The sequence below is a fragment of the Chenopodium quinoa genome, unplaced genomic scaffold, assembly GCF_001683475.1.
Source record: "Chenopodium quinoa cultivar QQ74 unplaced genomic scaffold, ASM168347v1, whole genome shotgun sequence".
Taxonomy (NCBI): domain Eukaryota; kingdom Viridiplantae; phylum Streptophyta; class Magnoliopsida; order Caryophyllales; family Amaranthaceae; genus Chenopodium; species Chenopodium quinoa.
In genome coordinates, this window is record NW_018744301.1 from 6,580,121 (window position 1) to 6,597,431 (window position 17,311).

A 17,311-nucleotide genomic window follows, 5' to 3' on the forward strand; every position below is an offset into this window, starting at 1 on the left:
TTTAGTGGGGAAAAAAAAAATCATAGCTATTATTTTTGTTTTTCACATTATTCTAGCAGCAGCAATGCACATCAAAAGAGAAAAATATTGCTTCCCTCTCTGTACCTCCTTCGAAAATACAAGGGCACCTCAAAATACAGGAGCAGATTCAACTCCATCAGCTATTTGACATTCCTATGCAAGTTTCATCCCATTTCTTAAGAAAAGACCAAGGCAAAAGAAAAGAAAAGAACTAAACTTCACATATATACAATAGTTGTAGGATGCAGTTTGCTCAAACTCGAGGACGCATTAGAAGATTTAGAACCATCCAGCACAAAAACACCACAAATATCACGATTAACCCAGCTTCTGGGAGTTTCCAATCTAAAAATATGGACAGAAGATCCAACATCTGGAATAGTCTGCTAATTGTGTATTTGATAGTTATGCATTGTGCACCCTCTGCTCAGCAGGATAAAAGATCACATGCTCACTGGTGGACCACCCTGATTTTGACGAAAATAGAACAAGGAAACGTATAAGAAAAGGCAGCATACTGATAAGATATCTAATGTAAAAAGACCAGCAAAGCTAGAATACATTCACTTTGAACTGACCTGTCAATCCTGACCCAAACCCGATGACCCGACCCATGACCCAAAAACATTAACCCAAAATCCGAAGTTGACCCTACCCGACCCGAAAATGGAGTTGACCAGACACCCGAACTGACCCGACCTGCAGTTGACCCGACCCGAAATTGACCTGAATTGTTTGACCCAAACAGACTTGATACCCGAAATTGACCCGAACAAACCCGATACCCGAAATGTCCTGAATTAAAATTCCCATATAATTGAACTTAAAATGTCTTGTACCAAAACTAACTCAAATTGTTCATCTTTAATCGTAGATAGGCTCATAAACTGAATTGGTCGTGTTTGATATAACAATAACAAAATATATATAGCGTATAAAATTATTGATTTGAGCTTGATTCACAAATGAAACAACCCGAACATGACCCAACCAGATTTTGACCTGACCCGAATATGACCCAAACATACTTGACCCGAAATTGCCCCAATCCGAATTGGACCCAATTCCCGACCAGAAACCCGAATCGACCTGACCCATACCCGACCTGAATTTTAGCCGACCCGAAATGACCCGACCCGAAAGTAACCCAACCCAAACCTGACCCGACCTGAAAGACCCAATTGCCAGGTCTATTTTGAAGTTAAAAAAAAAAAAAAAAAAAAAAAAAACCTTGCAGCACTAAAGTGCACAATAGTAATAAATTTCATAAACTGTTACCTTAAACAAGAGATCATGTGCAATGTGTTCCCAAGGCAATGATACAGACATTAAAGAGCAGTTAAGAGGCAACATCTCATCATCTGAATTATTTGACGCAGCTGCATAAGCCTGTTTAGCAGCAACAGAAGCAGCAGATGCAGCTCTCCGGACAATTGTAGCAAAACCAAATCCACTTTTTGATTCAACAGGTGAAGAAGGCCTTGATGAATGCTGGCTTTGGTCTGGTTAAACAAGATAATTTTTTCATCGATCACCAAGCACAATAATAAATTGCACAAAATTTTGAGAATGCATCTGAAATACAATTTACTGTATTCAGAATGATAACTTAACCAGTTCAGCTACAATCTATATTCTACATAATGTTTGTACTCCGTAATTTAATGTAACACTGATTATCTCTCTCATTATATTTTTTCTCTATATATCCAGCCACTCGGTATTAACAAAAAAAAAAAAGACAGCTTCCAAAGAGGATAATCTTTGTGTGATATTGGTTCATTAAGTGTATGTGAAGGAGCGTGACTGGTAGAGTTACAACCCACATCGAGGGGCTAGCTAGAAGATATACAAAGTCAGAATGAGTTCCATCAAGGATTTCAGCAACATCAGTGGCATCTTAAGAGTGGATAATCTATGTATTAATTTCTCTGTGGGGACGAGGTGGTTGAACCATGGGCTTAGCAGCATCTAGAACAAGTTACAAGTCCCTAAAACATTAGTTTATAGCATGGCAGAAGATAGGAATTAGTAACGGTTCTAGCTGCTTGGCATGTGGGGGGCAGGGGCTGAATCATAAACACTTTTTGAGTTCTCAGTATAGTTCTTACTCTTCTTAGTGTATAACTGCAGAGATGGTTTGGATAGAAGTGTGTGTGGACTATAGCAAATAGGATCTTTGTCATCTTTTTCAGTAGATCTAACAGATGAGGATCAAATTTTTTTAAAAAAAAACATTACTTTGAAAACAGTAGCGGCTAGTCTGCAGAATTTGGTTTCCAGCTAGTCTACAGAATATGGTTTGCAGCTAGTCTACAGAATATGGTTTCTACAGAATTATAAACTTAATAGCTTAATACTAAAAGGAAAATTGAACAGTAGATTAGAGATAATACAAAATGTAAAATAAAAGCTCTAATAAGCAAGTTAGAAGAATGGATAATGAATGGTTCAATCAATTATAAATGTGAACAGTGTCTCGATAAGGCTTTTAAGTTTAGCTTTAGGAAGCAGGGGAGTCATACCTAGAAAGTTTTTCCCAATCCCCAAAAAGCTTAAAGTTGTACACTTGTATTCTGTTTTTGGGGAAGTTAGTACCATATTTACTGATCCAAAAAGAAATACGAGTATATAAGTTCAAAGATAAATAAATATATAAATAAACAAATAAATTCTTCCTACGAGTCCCATGCAGCCCTCCAAAGTTGCTTACAATATAACACGGAGGTAGTAATTTATTTGGAGTAAGTCGCAGCTCATATCTAAGATAGACTCGACAGGGTAAAATGGTAATTTCACGCAAAGTTTTTTTGATAACACGGTACCAAAGAACCACAATTTTGTACAGAAAAAAAAAGGTCAGTTGGTACCAAACAAACAATAAACCAAAAGGAAGTCAATTGGTATCTGTGCAAGTGCAAAATCTCACACAGATATACATTAGGACTTCCCCAATTGATTTGATGCATTGTCTCATAGCAGCAAATCAGATTAAATTAGACCAGTTCCTTTTAAAGATCCCAATTTACTGTAAACCCCCTCTCTCTCTCTCCCTCCCTCCCTCCCTCTCTCTCAACCCCACTGCCTTAGCCCAGTTAAACTAGTTCATGAGAGGATGTGTGCATTCCATTCTATCCACAGCCACCGTGAAGTCAGCATACAAGCATTGCACCACATCTATTTTGCCCTTCCATGGCCCAAATGCAAACTTGCAGAAGACCAAAAACAACTCGATGGATAACCTAATGACCCCAGTTTGCATACACCATATAAATATTACTCACCATCTCACAGTGAAGGAACACATGGGGAGCAAGACTCACCAATCTATTGCATTGGTACTATGACACAGCATGCAAATATTTGACAAATTAGCCATCCCTAAGGACCTGTTCTTCTCCTTTGGAAAGTATCGTTAGTGCCGTTTCTACCCAATGCTAAAAGTCCACACAAAAGCTCTCACCAAAAGTGGAACTTTAGCCTTCCCAATCAGCCTGTCCAGCTATAAAGTTATCCCTAGATTAGATGGTATAACATGTACAGTTGTATACTATAATACTATAGAAAGAATGAAAGTTATACTCCCTAATCACCCCTGAACCAACATAAAGAATGTGGAAAGATCAATGAATAAAAAAGCTCAAGGCGCGCTGAAGCGATAAGGGTTATGCAGCGCCTAAGGCGTGCCTCAGTGCGCCTCTTTGAAGTGAGGCGCAATATATAAACTGTTAAAATAAAAATCAGAAATTTGCTTCAGGTGCGCCTCTAGTGCACCTCTGGTGAGCCTAGTTAAAAACGCCTCCCCAAGCCAAAATAAGCGCTTACCCCCTATCGCCCTGCGCCTTAGGCGTGCTTTTTCAAACACAGGGAAAGATGGAGTCAATCAAAGCCTTAATCATAAGCAATGGAGGAAGATTTTTGTGGATGACTATACAGAATAATCACTATTGGTTCACGTAACCCTAGACTTCCCAATCAAACCTATATAAGACGAATACTAAATTAAGGGAGATATATGCCTTTTTAACTAGTATCCATAAACAAATCCATAAAGAGTGAGAAGCTAAACATGCAATCTTTAAGACACACACGAAATTCGTCTTTGTTATCTTATACCAAATTATTGAATTAATCTCGAAGAGCTACTGTCAAATTTAATAATTCTAACAAAGCAACAACACCTTTTCTCTTTTTTTTTTTTTTTTTTGTTAGTAAGAAAATCAGAATAATTCCCAAAGTGTCGATCAATTAAGAGATTGAAAATTAGAGAGAGTAATTGATGAATTGTACCCAAAATTGGACAAATTTAAATACATGGAATATAGGATGTTTATCCGTGGAAAAATGGGAAACAATTAATGTTGAGCAAGAGAGATTTTTGGGAACGAGAGATGAAGGAATAATGGTGATTTTCCAAATTATTGAAGATTATGACAGTTGTTTACACGTTTGACGCTAAAGGAAGAAGTAAACAAGGGCCTCCTAAATTTTGGGCCCTGCCAGGCAGCACATGGTAAGGGTAAGGGCCAGACAGGCCTGATACCAATAAAAAATACTCCCTCTGTTTTTTTTATATTTGCAATACTTGGGAATGCACAAAGTTTCAGGAAAGTAATATAATATTAAGAGTGGGTGAATAAATTATTATAGTTAAAGTAAGATGGGGACTATGAAAGAGAAAATACGTGAGAAATGATATATATTTGTTATTTAAATGGGGACCATGGATAAGAGAAATGATAAAATTATTTAGTGAGGTTTAAAGTAAGAAAAAGAAATGATAAAAATAAAATAAAAATAAAAATAAAAAGTATAAAATTACTAAATATAGAAGTGATGCATTTAAAAAAAAAACATCTATAAAAGGAAAGTGATGCAAATTAAAAAAATAAATAAAAATTAAAAAAAATAAATAAAAAAACACGAAGGGAGTAAATATACAATAACATTTTCACCAAATTTTAAAGAAAGAGGTTTCCTTTGCTACACCCAAGCTTTATTCCCACTCAGATTATCTGCCATTAAAGGTTTCCCCTTATCATCCCCAATTTACACCAATGTTACAAGGTACGTGGTTCGATACGAAACGTGGTACGGAAACGGATACGCGGTACGCTACCCATGATGAATCCGGTACGATTGGGTACAAAATAAATTAATAAAATACATGGGTGATTTTTATTAATAAGATTTTGATTTGGAAAATAATATAAAACGTAGTTGTATCAGTCCTTGCTTGAATTTATGTGGGTTAGTGAATTGCTTAAGAAAATAGAGTACATAATATATATTTGTATAATAAAAAGCCCAAAGACTTAAGCCCATTTGGAACAGAACCGTAGCCGCCACCCTATGTACTACTGTGTAAAACAGGAGAGGAGAGAGGAGAGAGAAAAAACTACTCCTAAGAAATAAAATCAGAAGAGAGAGAAAATGCATTGGAAATATCGGGAAGAAACCATTGAACGTTGTACAAGAAGAATAACCGCTTAGCTGCTACCAAAGTCGCCTCCTTCAGCGATCCAGATCGCGAACCCCAGCAACCCAAGTCGCGTTTGTTCCGTGTTCCGATACACGCGACTCAGTTCGCGATTCGTGGCTACGTACCGCGAACCTTGTAACACTGATTTACACAAATAATTTCTTAATTATTCATAAACAAATGGAGACAAGCATAACAAGAAATAGGAAAAAGGTAACTTATAAAAATAAAGGAATGAGAAGCTAAATACAATCTCTAAGACATGTATTAGGACCTATATACAATTATACATTAACATTTTAAAAAATTTCAAGGAAATTTTGCATCTCTACTCTCTATTGCCAATTAAGTCCAACGAATTATAATATATACATATATAGTATATATATATACTATATATGTATATATATATATATATACATATATGTATATATATATACATATATGTATATATATATACATATATGTATATATATATACATATATGTCTATATATATATATATATGTGTATATATATATATATATATATATATAACAAAAAAGAAAAAAAAAAAGGCATACCACAAGGCAGTGATGCTGATGCAAGCACATATAAAAATTGAGCTACAAATCAAAAATAAGACATATGTCACCTAGTCCATTGAAGCAGTTAAACATTCTAGTACCTTCTACACCAGAAACAGCAACTTCAACTTCTCCACGTCCGCCTGGACCTTTCATGTAAATTCTGTCTAATTTACCTGAAGAATGACTGAAAGAAAGCAGACTCCCAAAACGATTTCTTCCTGCTGAAGAAGTGTAAAATGAAGAGCAATGAGAAGGCAAAGCTAAGAGGGAAAAAAAAAAAAAACCACATATTCTTTAGTCTGATGTCAACAGAGATTTCCAAAATCTATAACGAGCATATAGCAATGACAAAAGGTGGACTGCTTTTTGCAAGTCAAAGCTCATGAACTCTCAAAATTGCAACACACACAAATGCGAGCCAGTATAATCTTTCAGCTTCATAGAAGTTACATTGAATTCTCATCCACGATCCCACAATAATCAAATATCAAGACTAATCAGCAACTCAATTTTCAAAATCAAGGGCTGACTCAAACAACAATGTCCCAAAGTAGACCAATATGATTAGACTTAAGAGTGCTTAATGACATGTATTAGTATCACAAATGCATCCAAGTGATCTCATCATTTATGGACTAGAAGCACAAATATGTGAGGTTTAGTGCAGTTTGCTTAGGTATTGACCAAGAAAGTACAGTGACATAAATAGCATATTAATACAGCCTCAATGCCAATACAAGGTTGAAGATCATGTATGAAAAGACTGCATGGAAGTATTCATGATAATTAACAGTACTAAGGAGTTCTGTCAAAAAGAATTCCTTTTTTGAGACATTGTTGCTTGAGGACACAGACGACCAGGATCAGAAAAGGGCACCCCCACTTATACATTATAACATATACGTACTATTGCTCATTTTAGGAATCTACAGACTGCACTATTAAGTTCAATAAAATTATAAAACAAAGAAAACAAAAAAATAAAAAAAAAATAAAAATAAAAGAGAGAGAGAGAGAGTTGAAATTAAAGCTTTTCACAAAACTAGTACGGATATACCATCTAATAAACAGGACAAAGGGTCTATTACTTTTAGCTTTTTTGGGGTGCTGGTGTCCCCGCAGATTCAAAATAATATTATTACAATAACCTTTCACTGCACATACTGGTGAACCATGTTTTCCAAAACTTTGGCTCTATCTGCTCTAACTTAGTAAAATGAGTTCTAGCGAATAAGCCAGCCAAATTAAGCAAGGGATCAGCAAAAACAAGTAAAGTTCAAGTTAGTTTATTTCGGCCAATATCAGCTGAGAAAACAGAGCCTGAACTTCAAGTATTTCCAGATAAGCTTATAAAAAATCCATGTTCAAGAATTTTGGCATTCTTAGCACATTCTCGTTCAACAACAGCAAAGCCTTAGTTCCAAAATAATTTGGAGTCGTCTAACACATTCTTGTTCATTAATCAAAATAATGCTATCAATTGCACAAGCGGAATTATTCAAAAGGTGTTGTGATTCAAGAACAGCTTCCTCAACTCTACATCTATAATTAAAAAGCGTTCCGCAACAAGTTTGGGTGCCAAACTGATGATATGACACAAACTCTGGCTGGATTGGATAATATGAAGATCTCTCCAGAACAATCCCTTTCAATCTCCACTAATGCATAAATTTCCTAAATGATTAACTTCAAACCACTTTCCTATTTTGCTTCTTTTTAAATCAAATTTAATATATCCTCCTCTATGAGTATTTTTTAATGAATAGTATAAAATCCTGAATCAGTTCCACTAATGCTTCTTTTTAAATCAAATGTTATGTCCTCCTCTATGAGTATTGCCTGATATAGCACCCCAACTTTCATTGCATCTTTCAATGTTAACCAAGTGTCTTATGTCCTGCCAACCTTAAACGAACATACCCAAATGATTCTATGCTCCATTACTTAATTATATTTCCACACGACAGATCCTCACTTAGTTCATAATTTCACTAAAATTTCTGAAAACTCCTTGTGATGTGACAACATATCTTCAAACTGAAGGGTTTGTCATCCGAATCATACTGTAGAAAACTCTTCAATAATTAAAAATAATAATAATATAAATTAAAAAACACAGACATACACTTCCAAAAAAAAAAAAAAAAAAAAAAAAAAAAGAAAACCATACACGTTTGGTTTGTGGTTATAAATGCTTGAAGCTTATCCAATGACAAAGTCTTCTAATTATATTCACGATGAAACACCAACAACATTAACATCCCAAAATTGTCACTATTTGCAATAGAAAACATAGGTACTGGATTGTTGATTTGTAAAGAATTACCATCATATGCATCACGAACCATTTGATAGCTCACAAATCCAGAAAAAATAGTAACCTGTAGCCATAATTGTGTCATTCAGTCAGAAAGCTTGTACGGAAGAGTACAGTGGACCTTTCAAATCTTTTCAAATGAAATACCGAGTTCGATAACTGCTATAATAACCAGAAACAAACATGGTCACATTTCCTCAAGGATTGCCAAGTTCCAACTTTTAAGTCAAATAATAGCATTGCAATGAAGCATAGAGATATACCCAAGCCCTGGAACTTCCATCTCATATACAGCCAATATTAGATTTCCTGATATGACCCAGCCAAAAATAAAAGCATGTTGGCAATAACAGTATCACACTTCAAAGTATGTAAGTATGTAACGTAGGCTACATGCTCACGGATGATTCATATAGCTCAAAATTTATGCTAAAATTGGGCATCATGCATCAATATGGGGCCATGGGGACCGTCAGCATGTAATGGCCCAATTTTTTTAATCAGTTCAATCAATAAATTGTTAGAGAAATAAAGAGAGAAAGATGAATCTAGAATTTTAAGAGATGAATTGGGACAAGGAAGCGTGAGAAACAAAGTTCAAAGTTGAATGAAGAGCAATAAAAGGACGAGAGAGAAAGTATAAAGTCATTAAACCCAAAAATACCGGCTAACAAAGTGTGCAAGGTGTACCCTTGCATAGGGCCCGAAAATAAAAGCCTAACAACTGTAATGGCCCAATTTTTTTGATCAGTTCAATCAATAAATTGTTAGCCGGTATTTTTGGGTTTAATGACTTTAACACTTTCTCTCTTGTCCTTTTATTGTTCTTCATTCAACTTTGAACTTTGTTTCTCACGCTTCCTTGTCCCAATTCATCCCTTAAAAGTCTAAATTCATCTTTCTCTCTTCAATCCACTAATTTTATTTAGGATATTGAAAATTGAATTCTAATTCTCGTTGCTATGATAGATTGATGTAAACATGGGGAAAACCATTTAGATCCCCATAAAAAATTGAATTTTTATATAAAAGAGAGGAAATTAATTGAATTGATCGATAAAAATTTGGAAAAGAATAAAAATGTAGATTCAAATTTAGAGAACAAGAAAAATTAGAACATTACAGAGAGAAAGATGAATATAGAATTTTAAGGGATGAATTGGGATAAGGAAGCGTGAGAAACAAAGTTCAAAGTTGAATGAAGAGCGATAAAAGGACGAGAGAGAAAGTATTAAAGTCATTAAATCCAAAAATACCGGCTAACAATTTATTGATTGAACTGATTTAAAAAATTAGGCAATTACAATTGTTCAGGGCCGTAGATAGGGGTGTGCAAGGTGTACCCTCGCATAGGTCCGTGAAAATAAAAGCCTAACAAGTGTAATGGCCTAATTTTTTTAATCGGTTCAATCAACAAAATGTTAGCTGGTATTTTTGGGTTTAATGGCTTTCATACTTTCTCTCTCGTCTTTTTATTGCTCTTCATTCAACTTTGAACTTTGTTTCTCACACTTCCTTGTCCCAATTCATCTCTTAAAAGTCTTCATTCATTTTTCGCTCTTTAATCCTCTAATTTTTTCTTGTTCTTCTCTAAATTTGACTCTAAATTTTCATTCTTTTCCAAATTTTTATCAATCAATTTAATTAATTTCCCCTCTTTTCCATGAAACTTTAATTATTTATGGGAATTCAAATCGTTTTCCCCATGTTTACATCAATCTATCATAGCAACGAGAATTATAATTCAATTTTCTATCCAAAGAAATTTCTGGGCAACGGTTGAATCTTTCCCATCTTCCCCCTATTTGGGGTGAAAGTTCGGTATTTGATTTGGATTATGTCCCAACCAAAACCGAACCGAAATAATTTGGTTTTAGTTTTTTCAATCTAAATCCACACCAAATTGAATTTCGTTCCAATCTAAACTGATTTAAATGTCAAATACTTAAACCGAATCCAATCCATACACCGCAATCTTTATTTGTTTTTTTTAGATCTGCGATATTTCAAAACAAAATTTATAATTGTAATGACAAAATAATAAGATCTATTTCAGTTTTTAGATCAATTTTCAAGTTACCCAAAATAATAGAATTAAAAAAAAATTACATTAATTAAAATTATATGAATATACAGTAAAAGAAAATAAATGAAACCAAGAAATTTCAGGAGCTATTTGTGACATTCCTTATTCTCATTCACCTCTAGCTTGCATTTACATCATTTATGGTGCAAAAACCAAATTCATAGATCAAATTACATTGTAGAAAAGCAGAGGAGAACAAGAGATTGAAGGTCAAATGATTGAATATTTAACCATGAGAGAGGATGACATGACACAAGAAAGAACACAGATGAGAAAACAGGAGTAAGGATGAGATGAGAAAGCAAAAGGGGGCATATAAAGTTGAAAGAAGGCAGAAGGAGAAAGAAGGCGGATGAAAGAGAAAGGGTATTTAGAAATTTAGGGCTTCTAATCTATAAGGGAAGACTTAGCTATGGGCTTAAGGTTTAGGCCTTGTTTACATTATGTAGCATATTTCGGTTTGGATCGGTTTTTTCGGTTTCGAGCTTCTCAAAACCGAATCCAAACCAAAAACCGAAATTCATAATTTTTTCAATCCGATCCAAACCGAATTATAAAAAAAAATCCAAACCGAATTACTTATTTGGTTTGGCTTTCGATTTGGTTCGGTTTTAATCCGAATTACTTTCACCCCTACCCCCTATATAAATCATCAATTTGATCATTTGAATCAAAAAAAAAAAAAAAAAAAAAAAAAAAAATCATTCAGTTACATATATTAATATATTGGGAATATCCAAATATGGGTTAAAACAATACTACTATTGAGTTTGGTTTCATCAATACTACTAATCGATCTTCAAGACTGCTACATTATATTCTTGATGCAATTTGACAATTTGTAAGTATGTATTTGGGGTAAGTATGTATAATAGATAAATTGAAAAAAAAAAAAAAAAGGCATAATTTTCACATTACGACGGCCCCCTTTTTCAGTTTGTAACAGGGCCCCCAAATTCATTGCTACGGTCCTGCAATTGTTAGGCTTTTATTTTTGGGGCCCTGTGTAAGGTTGTACACCTTGCACACCCTTATCTACAGCCCTGACTAAAATGTCTATTTACTTATTTGCCTCATGAATGTTAATTGAATCTTATTTTTTCAACTTTTAAGAATAGTGTACGGAAATTTATACTCCTAAAAGTATTTCTTTGCATATTTCCCTCATTAATGATGCCAACAAAAAATATTGTGACATAAGGGCCATGTTTGGTAATTGGCTTTTTAATGGCTTTTTGGTTAGCTTTTGGCTTTTGGCTTTTTTAGGTGGTCAAATAGCGAAAAAATGTGCTTGGTAATTGACTTTTTAGTCAGCAAAAAAGCTGGCTTTTAAGCCAAAATGAAAAAGCTGCTTTGAGTAGCTTTTTTGTTGGCTTTTGGCTTGTTGGCCCACAAATTTTCTAATAAACAGCCAACAACCAACAATTAATTTACCAAACACTTTTATAAACAGCCAGCTTAAACAGCCAATTTCAAAAGCCATTATAAACAGCCAAACATTCCAGCTAGTCAAACAAGCCAAGTGAACCAACCAACAGCCATTTGCCAAACAAGGCCAAGGCCAAACCGAAAGAGCAACCTTAACATGGCTAGATATGGCATGCGCATCGCACGTTAGCCGCCCTATTAAAAAAGTGTTTTGAGAAAAAACAAATAGCAAGGTTACAAATCTAGCAGTGATTCATTTCTTCTTTTCTATGTCATTAGCTTGCTTTTACCATGGTCATTTATGAGATACATATTAAAAACGCTAAGCTTATTATTAAGAAATTTACTAACCATAAGGTTCCCAACTTCCCATAAACAATTTTCCAATATTCTATTTTTGGCACCCAATCACTTTGTATTCTCAGAATGAAATGTACCAAACCTTTGTTTTATTATTAGTTCCAGAATCTTCTGTTTTCGGTGACTTGTCAGAAACTTCATTCTCAGGCATTTCACTAGGAAATGCTGCCCCAGCATGTGCATTAAGGACCACACAGTAGCAATGATCTGCATCTGACAAAACCTGCAGTAAAATAAAATTAAAAAAAATAATAAAAAATATTAAAACAAAATAGGTTAGTAGATCAGCAGTCACAATGATGACTGAAATTGTATTGACAGTTGACACACTCAATAGTTATAGCTCTTTGACATTACAAAAATAATAACAGCTTCAGATCATATGATAAATTACCACTGTGTCAAATGTGGAATCAAAGTCGTCGATGGCAAAGCATATATCAGGATATGCCGGGAATGTTTCTGCTTCCTGGACATAAGATAGACTAATTCAAATAATATAGTGAAACACAGCAGGAAATACTGAAAACTAGATCTAATACTGGATTAGACTCACCTTCCTCGAATCCAAATGAAAATTGACCCGGCTTGGTGATGCATAAACAGTCTTTACAACCTGAAAAAATATATTATTAAAAAACACTGCAAATTTCATAGCAACATGGACCAGTTTTCTTGAGCTCGGGATTATAACCAGATTGTTAAAGGTTTTTATAAAATAATTATCTAGAAAATCATCCACCATCATAATGAAAAAGTACACACCTTGTATATAGGACTCAATTTTGTATCTTGCCCCACTCGATGATGTTGAAGGACCTGATTGCTAATATAGATAAGTCTCAGATTAAATAATCAAGGGAATGATCAAATGAGCTTAAAATACAATGTTTCATCCTTACAGCTCAAGGAGTTCTGTAAGCATCATGCATCCTTCCCACAAGTTTCAAATGAAAAATTACAGAGCTATGAATAATTTGGAGGCAAAGAAACCTTTAAACAACCTAGTGTAAAAGATTTCACAAAACCTCTACCACTTAGTTTTCCACATTTTGGAAATATATTAAGGAATGAATAAGTAGTTATCATTCTTGTTCTTTGATACCTTTAGTGGCTTCGAACTTTCATAACTGCCATGTATCTTTTACTATTTACAATCGGTATGCAGACCCATAGATTGCATCTTTAACAGTAGCTTATATAGGCGAATCCACAAAGGATTTATTAGGTATTTTTCGTGACGTTGGTAGATATTTTTCAAAGTTTCAAACTACTCTTATTCTTTTCCATGTCAGCATTCCATATAGAGGTTATTATAATCACAATAAGTCTGAAAAATTCTTTGGATCCAAATAGAGTCACCCTAAATAAAAAGAGTAGTCAATATTGAAGATCTTTAAAGTGAATATATGGACCTTAGGACTGTGACATGAAACAAAGGAATCCATATAGGCATCTGGATACACATATTGAAAAATTACCATTAATATTAATCAACAATTTACAATTTTCTACCATACTTATTCTTGATGACAAGACTAACTTGTATTAAAACCACCTACTAAATCAAATGTGGAGAATATTGTTATGAGGAGCATATTCTAGCAACATCAGATCTTTTTCGACGAAAAGGGCAAAAGCTTTAAAAGGTCAACCAACATGCTATTGAGTAAAGATACATACATCAAACACAAATCATAATTCACCATTGTAAAAACTTAAACAAGAACAAGGGTTTTGCATATGTAAACATGTGTAAAGGCTCTTTTTCTACTTCAAAATTATTTAGTGTAGAGGAAGACGGAAGAGAGGGAGGGGGAGGGACCAAGCAAAACTAGCAAATTTGAAAGAGATACATGATAGTGCAAAAGAGCAGGAATCATTGTGGAAAAGATAGCAAAGCTACCTGCATATAGCAACTGTTACTGTGAATGAAGTGTGAGCAATTAGGTTCAAATAAAATGATCGCCTCCAATCCACCTCCATCAAACTGTCACCAACCATACTATCCAACTGTATAAATAAGATAAACTGTATTTAACACATATAAATTACAGAACAAATAAAGAATAGCACAACAGAAAACTAATACATCCCATATTCTATCCTTCATTTTATTTTTCATCATTTACTTTTGCAAAAGAACAACAGCTAGCTCCAAAGGCTAAAACAAATGTTCTGGTTATAACCATGAAAAGTGATTACTTCAATTTCAAAACTTTCATGGCATCTTCTTCTCATGATATATCTACGAACATTGAAATCCATTATGAAACTCATACTAGTATCAATGCTAAATCAGACTGGCTTTTACCTTAGATGCCCACCTGCGTACAAAGTAAGGAGAATTGGCATTTAAGTCATCACTAGAATTATGCGCATGGATGTTCTGCAATGACAATAAAACAATACAAGAGTAGTGTAAGAATATATATCTTACTCAAAATGACTGATTGGTAAATATACCCATGCAGTAGAAGGACAAACAAATATTTAAGCACCATTTTCCTAACAAAAAAAATGAGATCATCATCTTGGCGTCCTCTTGATTGCTTTCCTTGAACGAAATAAAAATTCAGAATATCGTGCCAAAAAGCTTGATCCAATTCAACATCTGATGCATCCTGCTCATCAACTATAGTCTTCCCCAACAAATTAGAGTGCTTCTTTACCATACTCAGCAATTCATACCTTCGAAGCAAACAGTCCACCAGGGAAAAAATTTATAAGAAGCAGGCAAAAAAACTACCCAACGCAGCATATAATATAGCTAGTCAGCATCTTCACAATGCCATATAGACAACAGTTGGCTCAAAGACTAATTTGTCAACAGGAATTTACTAAATGCAATTTAGCAAAATTTTGAGCAAAAAATCGAACAAAATAATACATCGCCATGTATCAACTGGAAAAAAAAAATTTACAGGAAAGTCAACTCTATGAAATTTCCATTTCATCAGCCAATAAACCAAGAGTCTCAACAACAATATTAGTGTGAAGTTCTGAACCCAAATCCCAAAAGGATGAGATCGGGTTCATCTCTAATTTTCAATAAATATGTATAGATATGTTTAAATGCATATATCATTGTTTAGAGGTGGAAACAAGATAAACTGATCAGTGAACGCCCAGGGAATTATTATCATGCCATCTAAAAACTCATGATAGACATGACAGGCTATTTAGGAAGCCTCATGATAGAGGTGATAGGCTAATATTGCAAGAGGAGAGGATGTGAAAGGTGGAGCTTGCTCTCCAGTTCTTGCTTTGACATAGGATGATGCGGGTGCAAGAGAGGATGTCACTTGCTCGTCAGCAGCTTTTATAAAGGATGATGCAACAAGAGGAGAGGATGATCCGAAAGAGGATGCGGATATAGATGTTGTATCATGTAATACAGGAAAAGAGACAGGAGTCCTAATATCTTTGATACCGAGGACGTTTGCCACCTCCTCACAACAAAAATGCATGCTTGTCTAATCGTATGTGTTCATTTTAGTTCCAAAAGAATTTTTTACTATTTTCAACATTTACAAGTTTGTTGAAAATATCATCATCCCATCCGGTAACTCATGATAGACGTGATAACCAATATAAAGAACCTCTACAACCCCCACCCCCACATCACTCAAAATTCTTTTGAGCCCTTTCTTTAGTAACACTTACATTGCTTGCACCCTAGTTTCTTACTCAAGCATAACATAGAAATCCTTAAACCTGCACCATTAACTGAACAATATTCCATACCACAGTAAAGCTCTAAATAAGATGACTCATTGTTGCAATGAAGCAAGTGTGGACGGGTCCACCCTTTGATTATATGTCACGGTCAATTTTATAGGAATTTTTATCGAATATGACTATTATTGGACAGAATTAGCCAAATAATAACCCAATCAATAAATATTTTTGATAAAGAAAAGCACAAATATAGTTTTTTATTCAATTGTTCTTTCATTTCTGTCTCCATTTTCATTTTTCCTTGCTCATTTATCAACGCCATTTGGACCCTTTAAACCTCCACCCTTTTATGAAACAACCCACTACCCGTTCGATCAATTAACCGGGTCTCTAATCAAAAAGCACAAATTCATGTGCAACTTTTCTTTCTTACAGTCGCCCAATTATCATGTCATGCTGTCAACAACTATATAGCACAAAAAATAAATTCGGCAATATGAGGAACAACTTCAATGTCAGCAAATTCTTTATAAATACAAAAATACGACAAATTCATCCCCAGCAATCAACTAATCAAACAATAACATCACAAAACTTGTGAAAATACGAATTTCATAAACAAGGTTAACAAATTGATCGCAGATAATAGTAAATTAATGAAGAAAAAAAAATGAGAAATTAGGGGCGATGAGATGATACCTTGAAGGAGTTTTACCTCCATGAGAGAACATAATTGAGTGTTGGATGAAAAGATTGAAACTAAAATGTTCAAATGAGCATTGGAATTTCCGATTGAGAGAACCGCGAAGTAAACGACAAACCCCAGAAGGTATGATGAGTCTGTAGAAGTAGACACCAAATTATAAAGAATGGAGCATAAGAAATAAAGAGCGAGAGAGGAATTCTAACTGTTTATCAGCCTACGTTTCTCTGCTTGCAGTAACTTCTTTCTCGGAAAATCAATGCTGTACACCATACTAACTTCGTATGTCGATAAAGTTTAACAAATTATGTACTCCGTATTTTACAAATCTCTGATTAACGTCTGAAAAATAACTTATAACTTGTTATTAATCTGAACCAATGCCCCGATACATCGTAAATTTATAATTAAATTTAATCAAAATTAATAAAAAGGATTATTGTTAAACAATACGGGTTATTAATAAGTGAGTGAAATATATACGGAGTAATAATCTATATGATCTTTCATTAATATATATTTAAAATAAGCATGTCAAATCTAAATTTGGAGATTAGGCATATGAAGAGTTTTGATGAAAATTAAACATTATTATAGAGGATTAAAGTTATGGAATTAAATTTGAAGGTTATATACATGAAGAGTTTTATTTTTTAATTAAAGTT

General features: G+C 34.1%; 1 protein-coding gene across 4 annotated transcripts; it reads right to left on the reverse strand.

Annotated features, from left to right (window-relative positions):
- On the reverse strand, positions 1–16,952 carry LOC110695549. Of its 4 annotated transcripts, XM_021872768.1 has the most exons (14): positions 16,868–16,952; positions 16,643–16,783; positions 14,764–14,953; positions 14,577–14,651; positions 14,169–14,275; positions 13,028–13,088; positions 12,819–12,878; positions 12,657–12,731; positions 12,345–12,485; positions 8,398–8,452; positions 6,170–6,292; positions 2,547–2,627; positions 1,300–1,523; positions 1–488 (listed from the first exon to the last, which is right to left on the reverse strand). In XM_021872768.1, exons 2-14 carry the CDS (start codon positions 16,672–16,674, stop codon positions 465–467), a joined length of 1,248 nt encoding a protein of 415 aa, XP_021728460.1. In that variant the 5' UTR covers positions 16,675–16,783; positions 16,868–16,952; the 3' UTR covers positions 1–464. The 4 variants fall into 4 exon arrangements, with proteins under 4 accessions (XP_021728460.1, XP_021728461.1, XP_021728459.1 ...); XM_021872769.1 differs by lacking the exon at positions 16,868–16,952 and having other exon boundaries at positions 6,170–6,289; positions 16,643–16,860; XM_021872767.1 differs by lacking the exon at positions 16,868–16,952 and having other exon boundaries at positions 16,643–16,860.
- Between the last annotated feature and the right edge of the window lie 359 nt (positions 16,953–17,311).

Coding starts and splice junctions, on each gene's coding strand:
- LOC110695549 (XM_021872768.1), bottom strand. CDS start 16,674: ATGTTCTCTCATGGAGGTAAAACTCCTTCAAG. Junction 14,652..14,763: donor TTTTTTTTGTTAGGAAAATG/GTGCTTAAATAT, acceptor TTGTCATTGCAG/AACATCCATGCGCATAATTC. Junction 2,628..6,169: donor TGCTGTTTCTGGTGTAGAAG/GTACTAGAATGT, acceptor TTTTTGGATCAG/TAAATATGGTACTAACTTCC.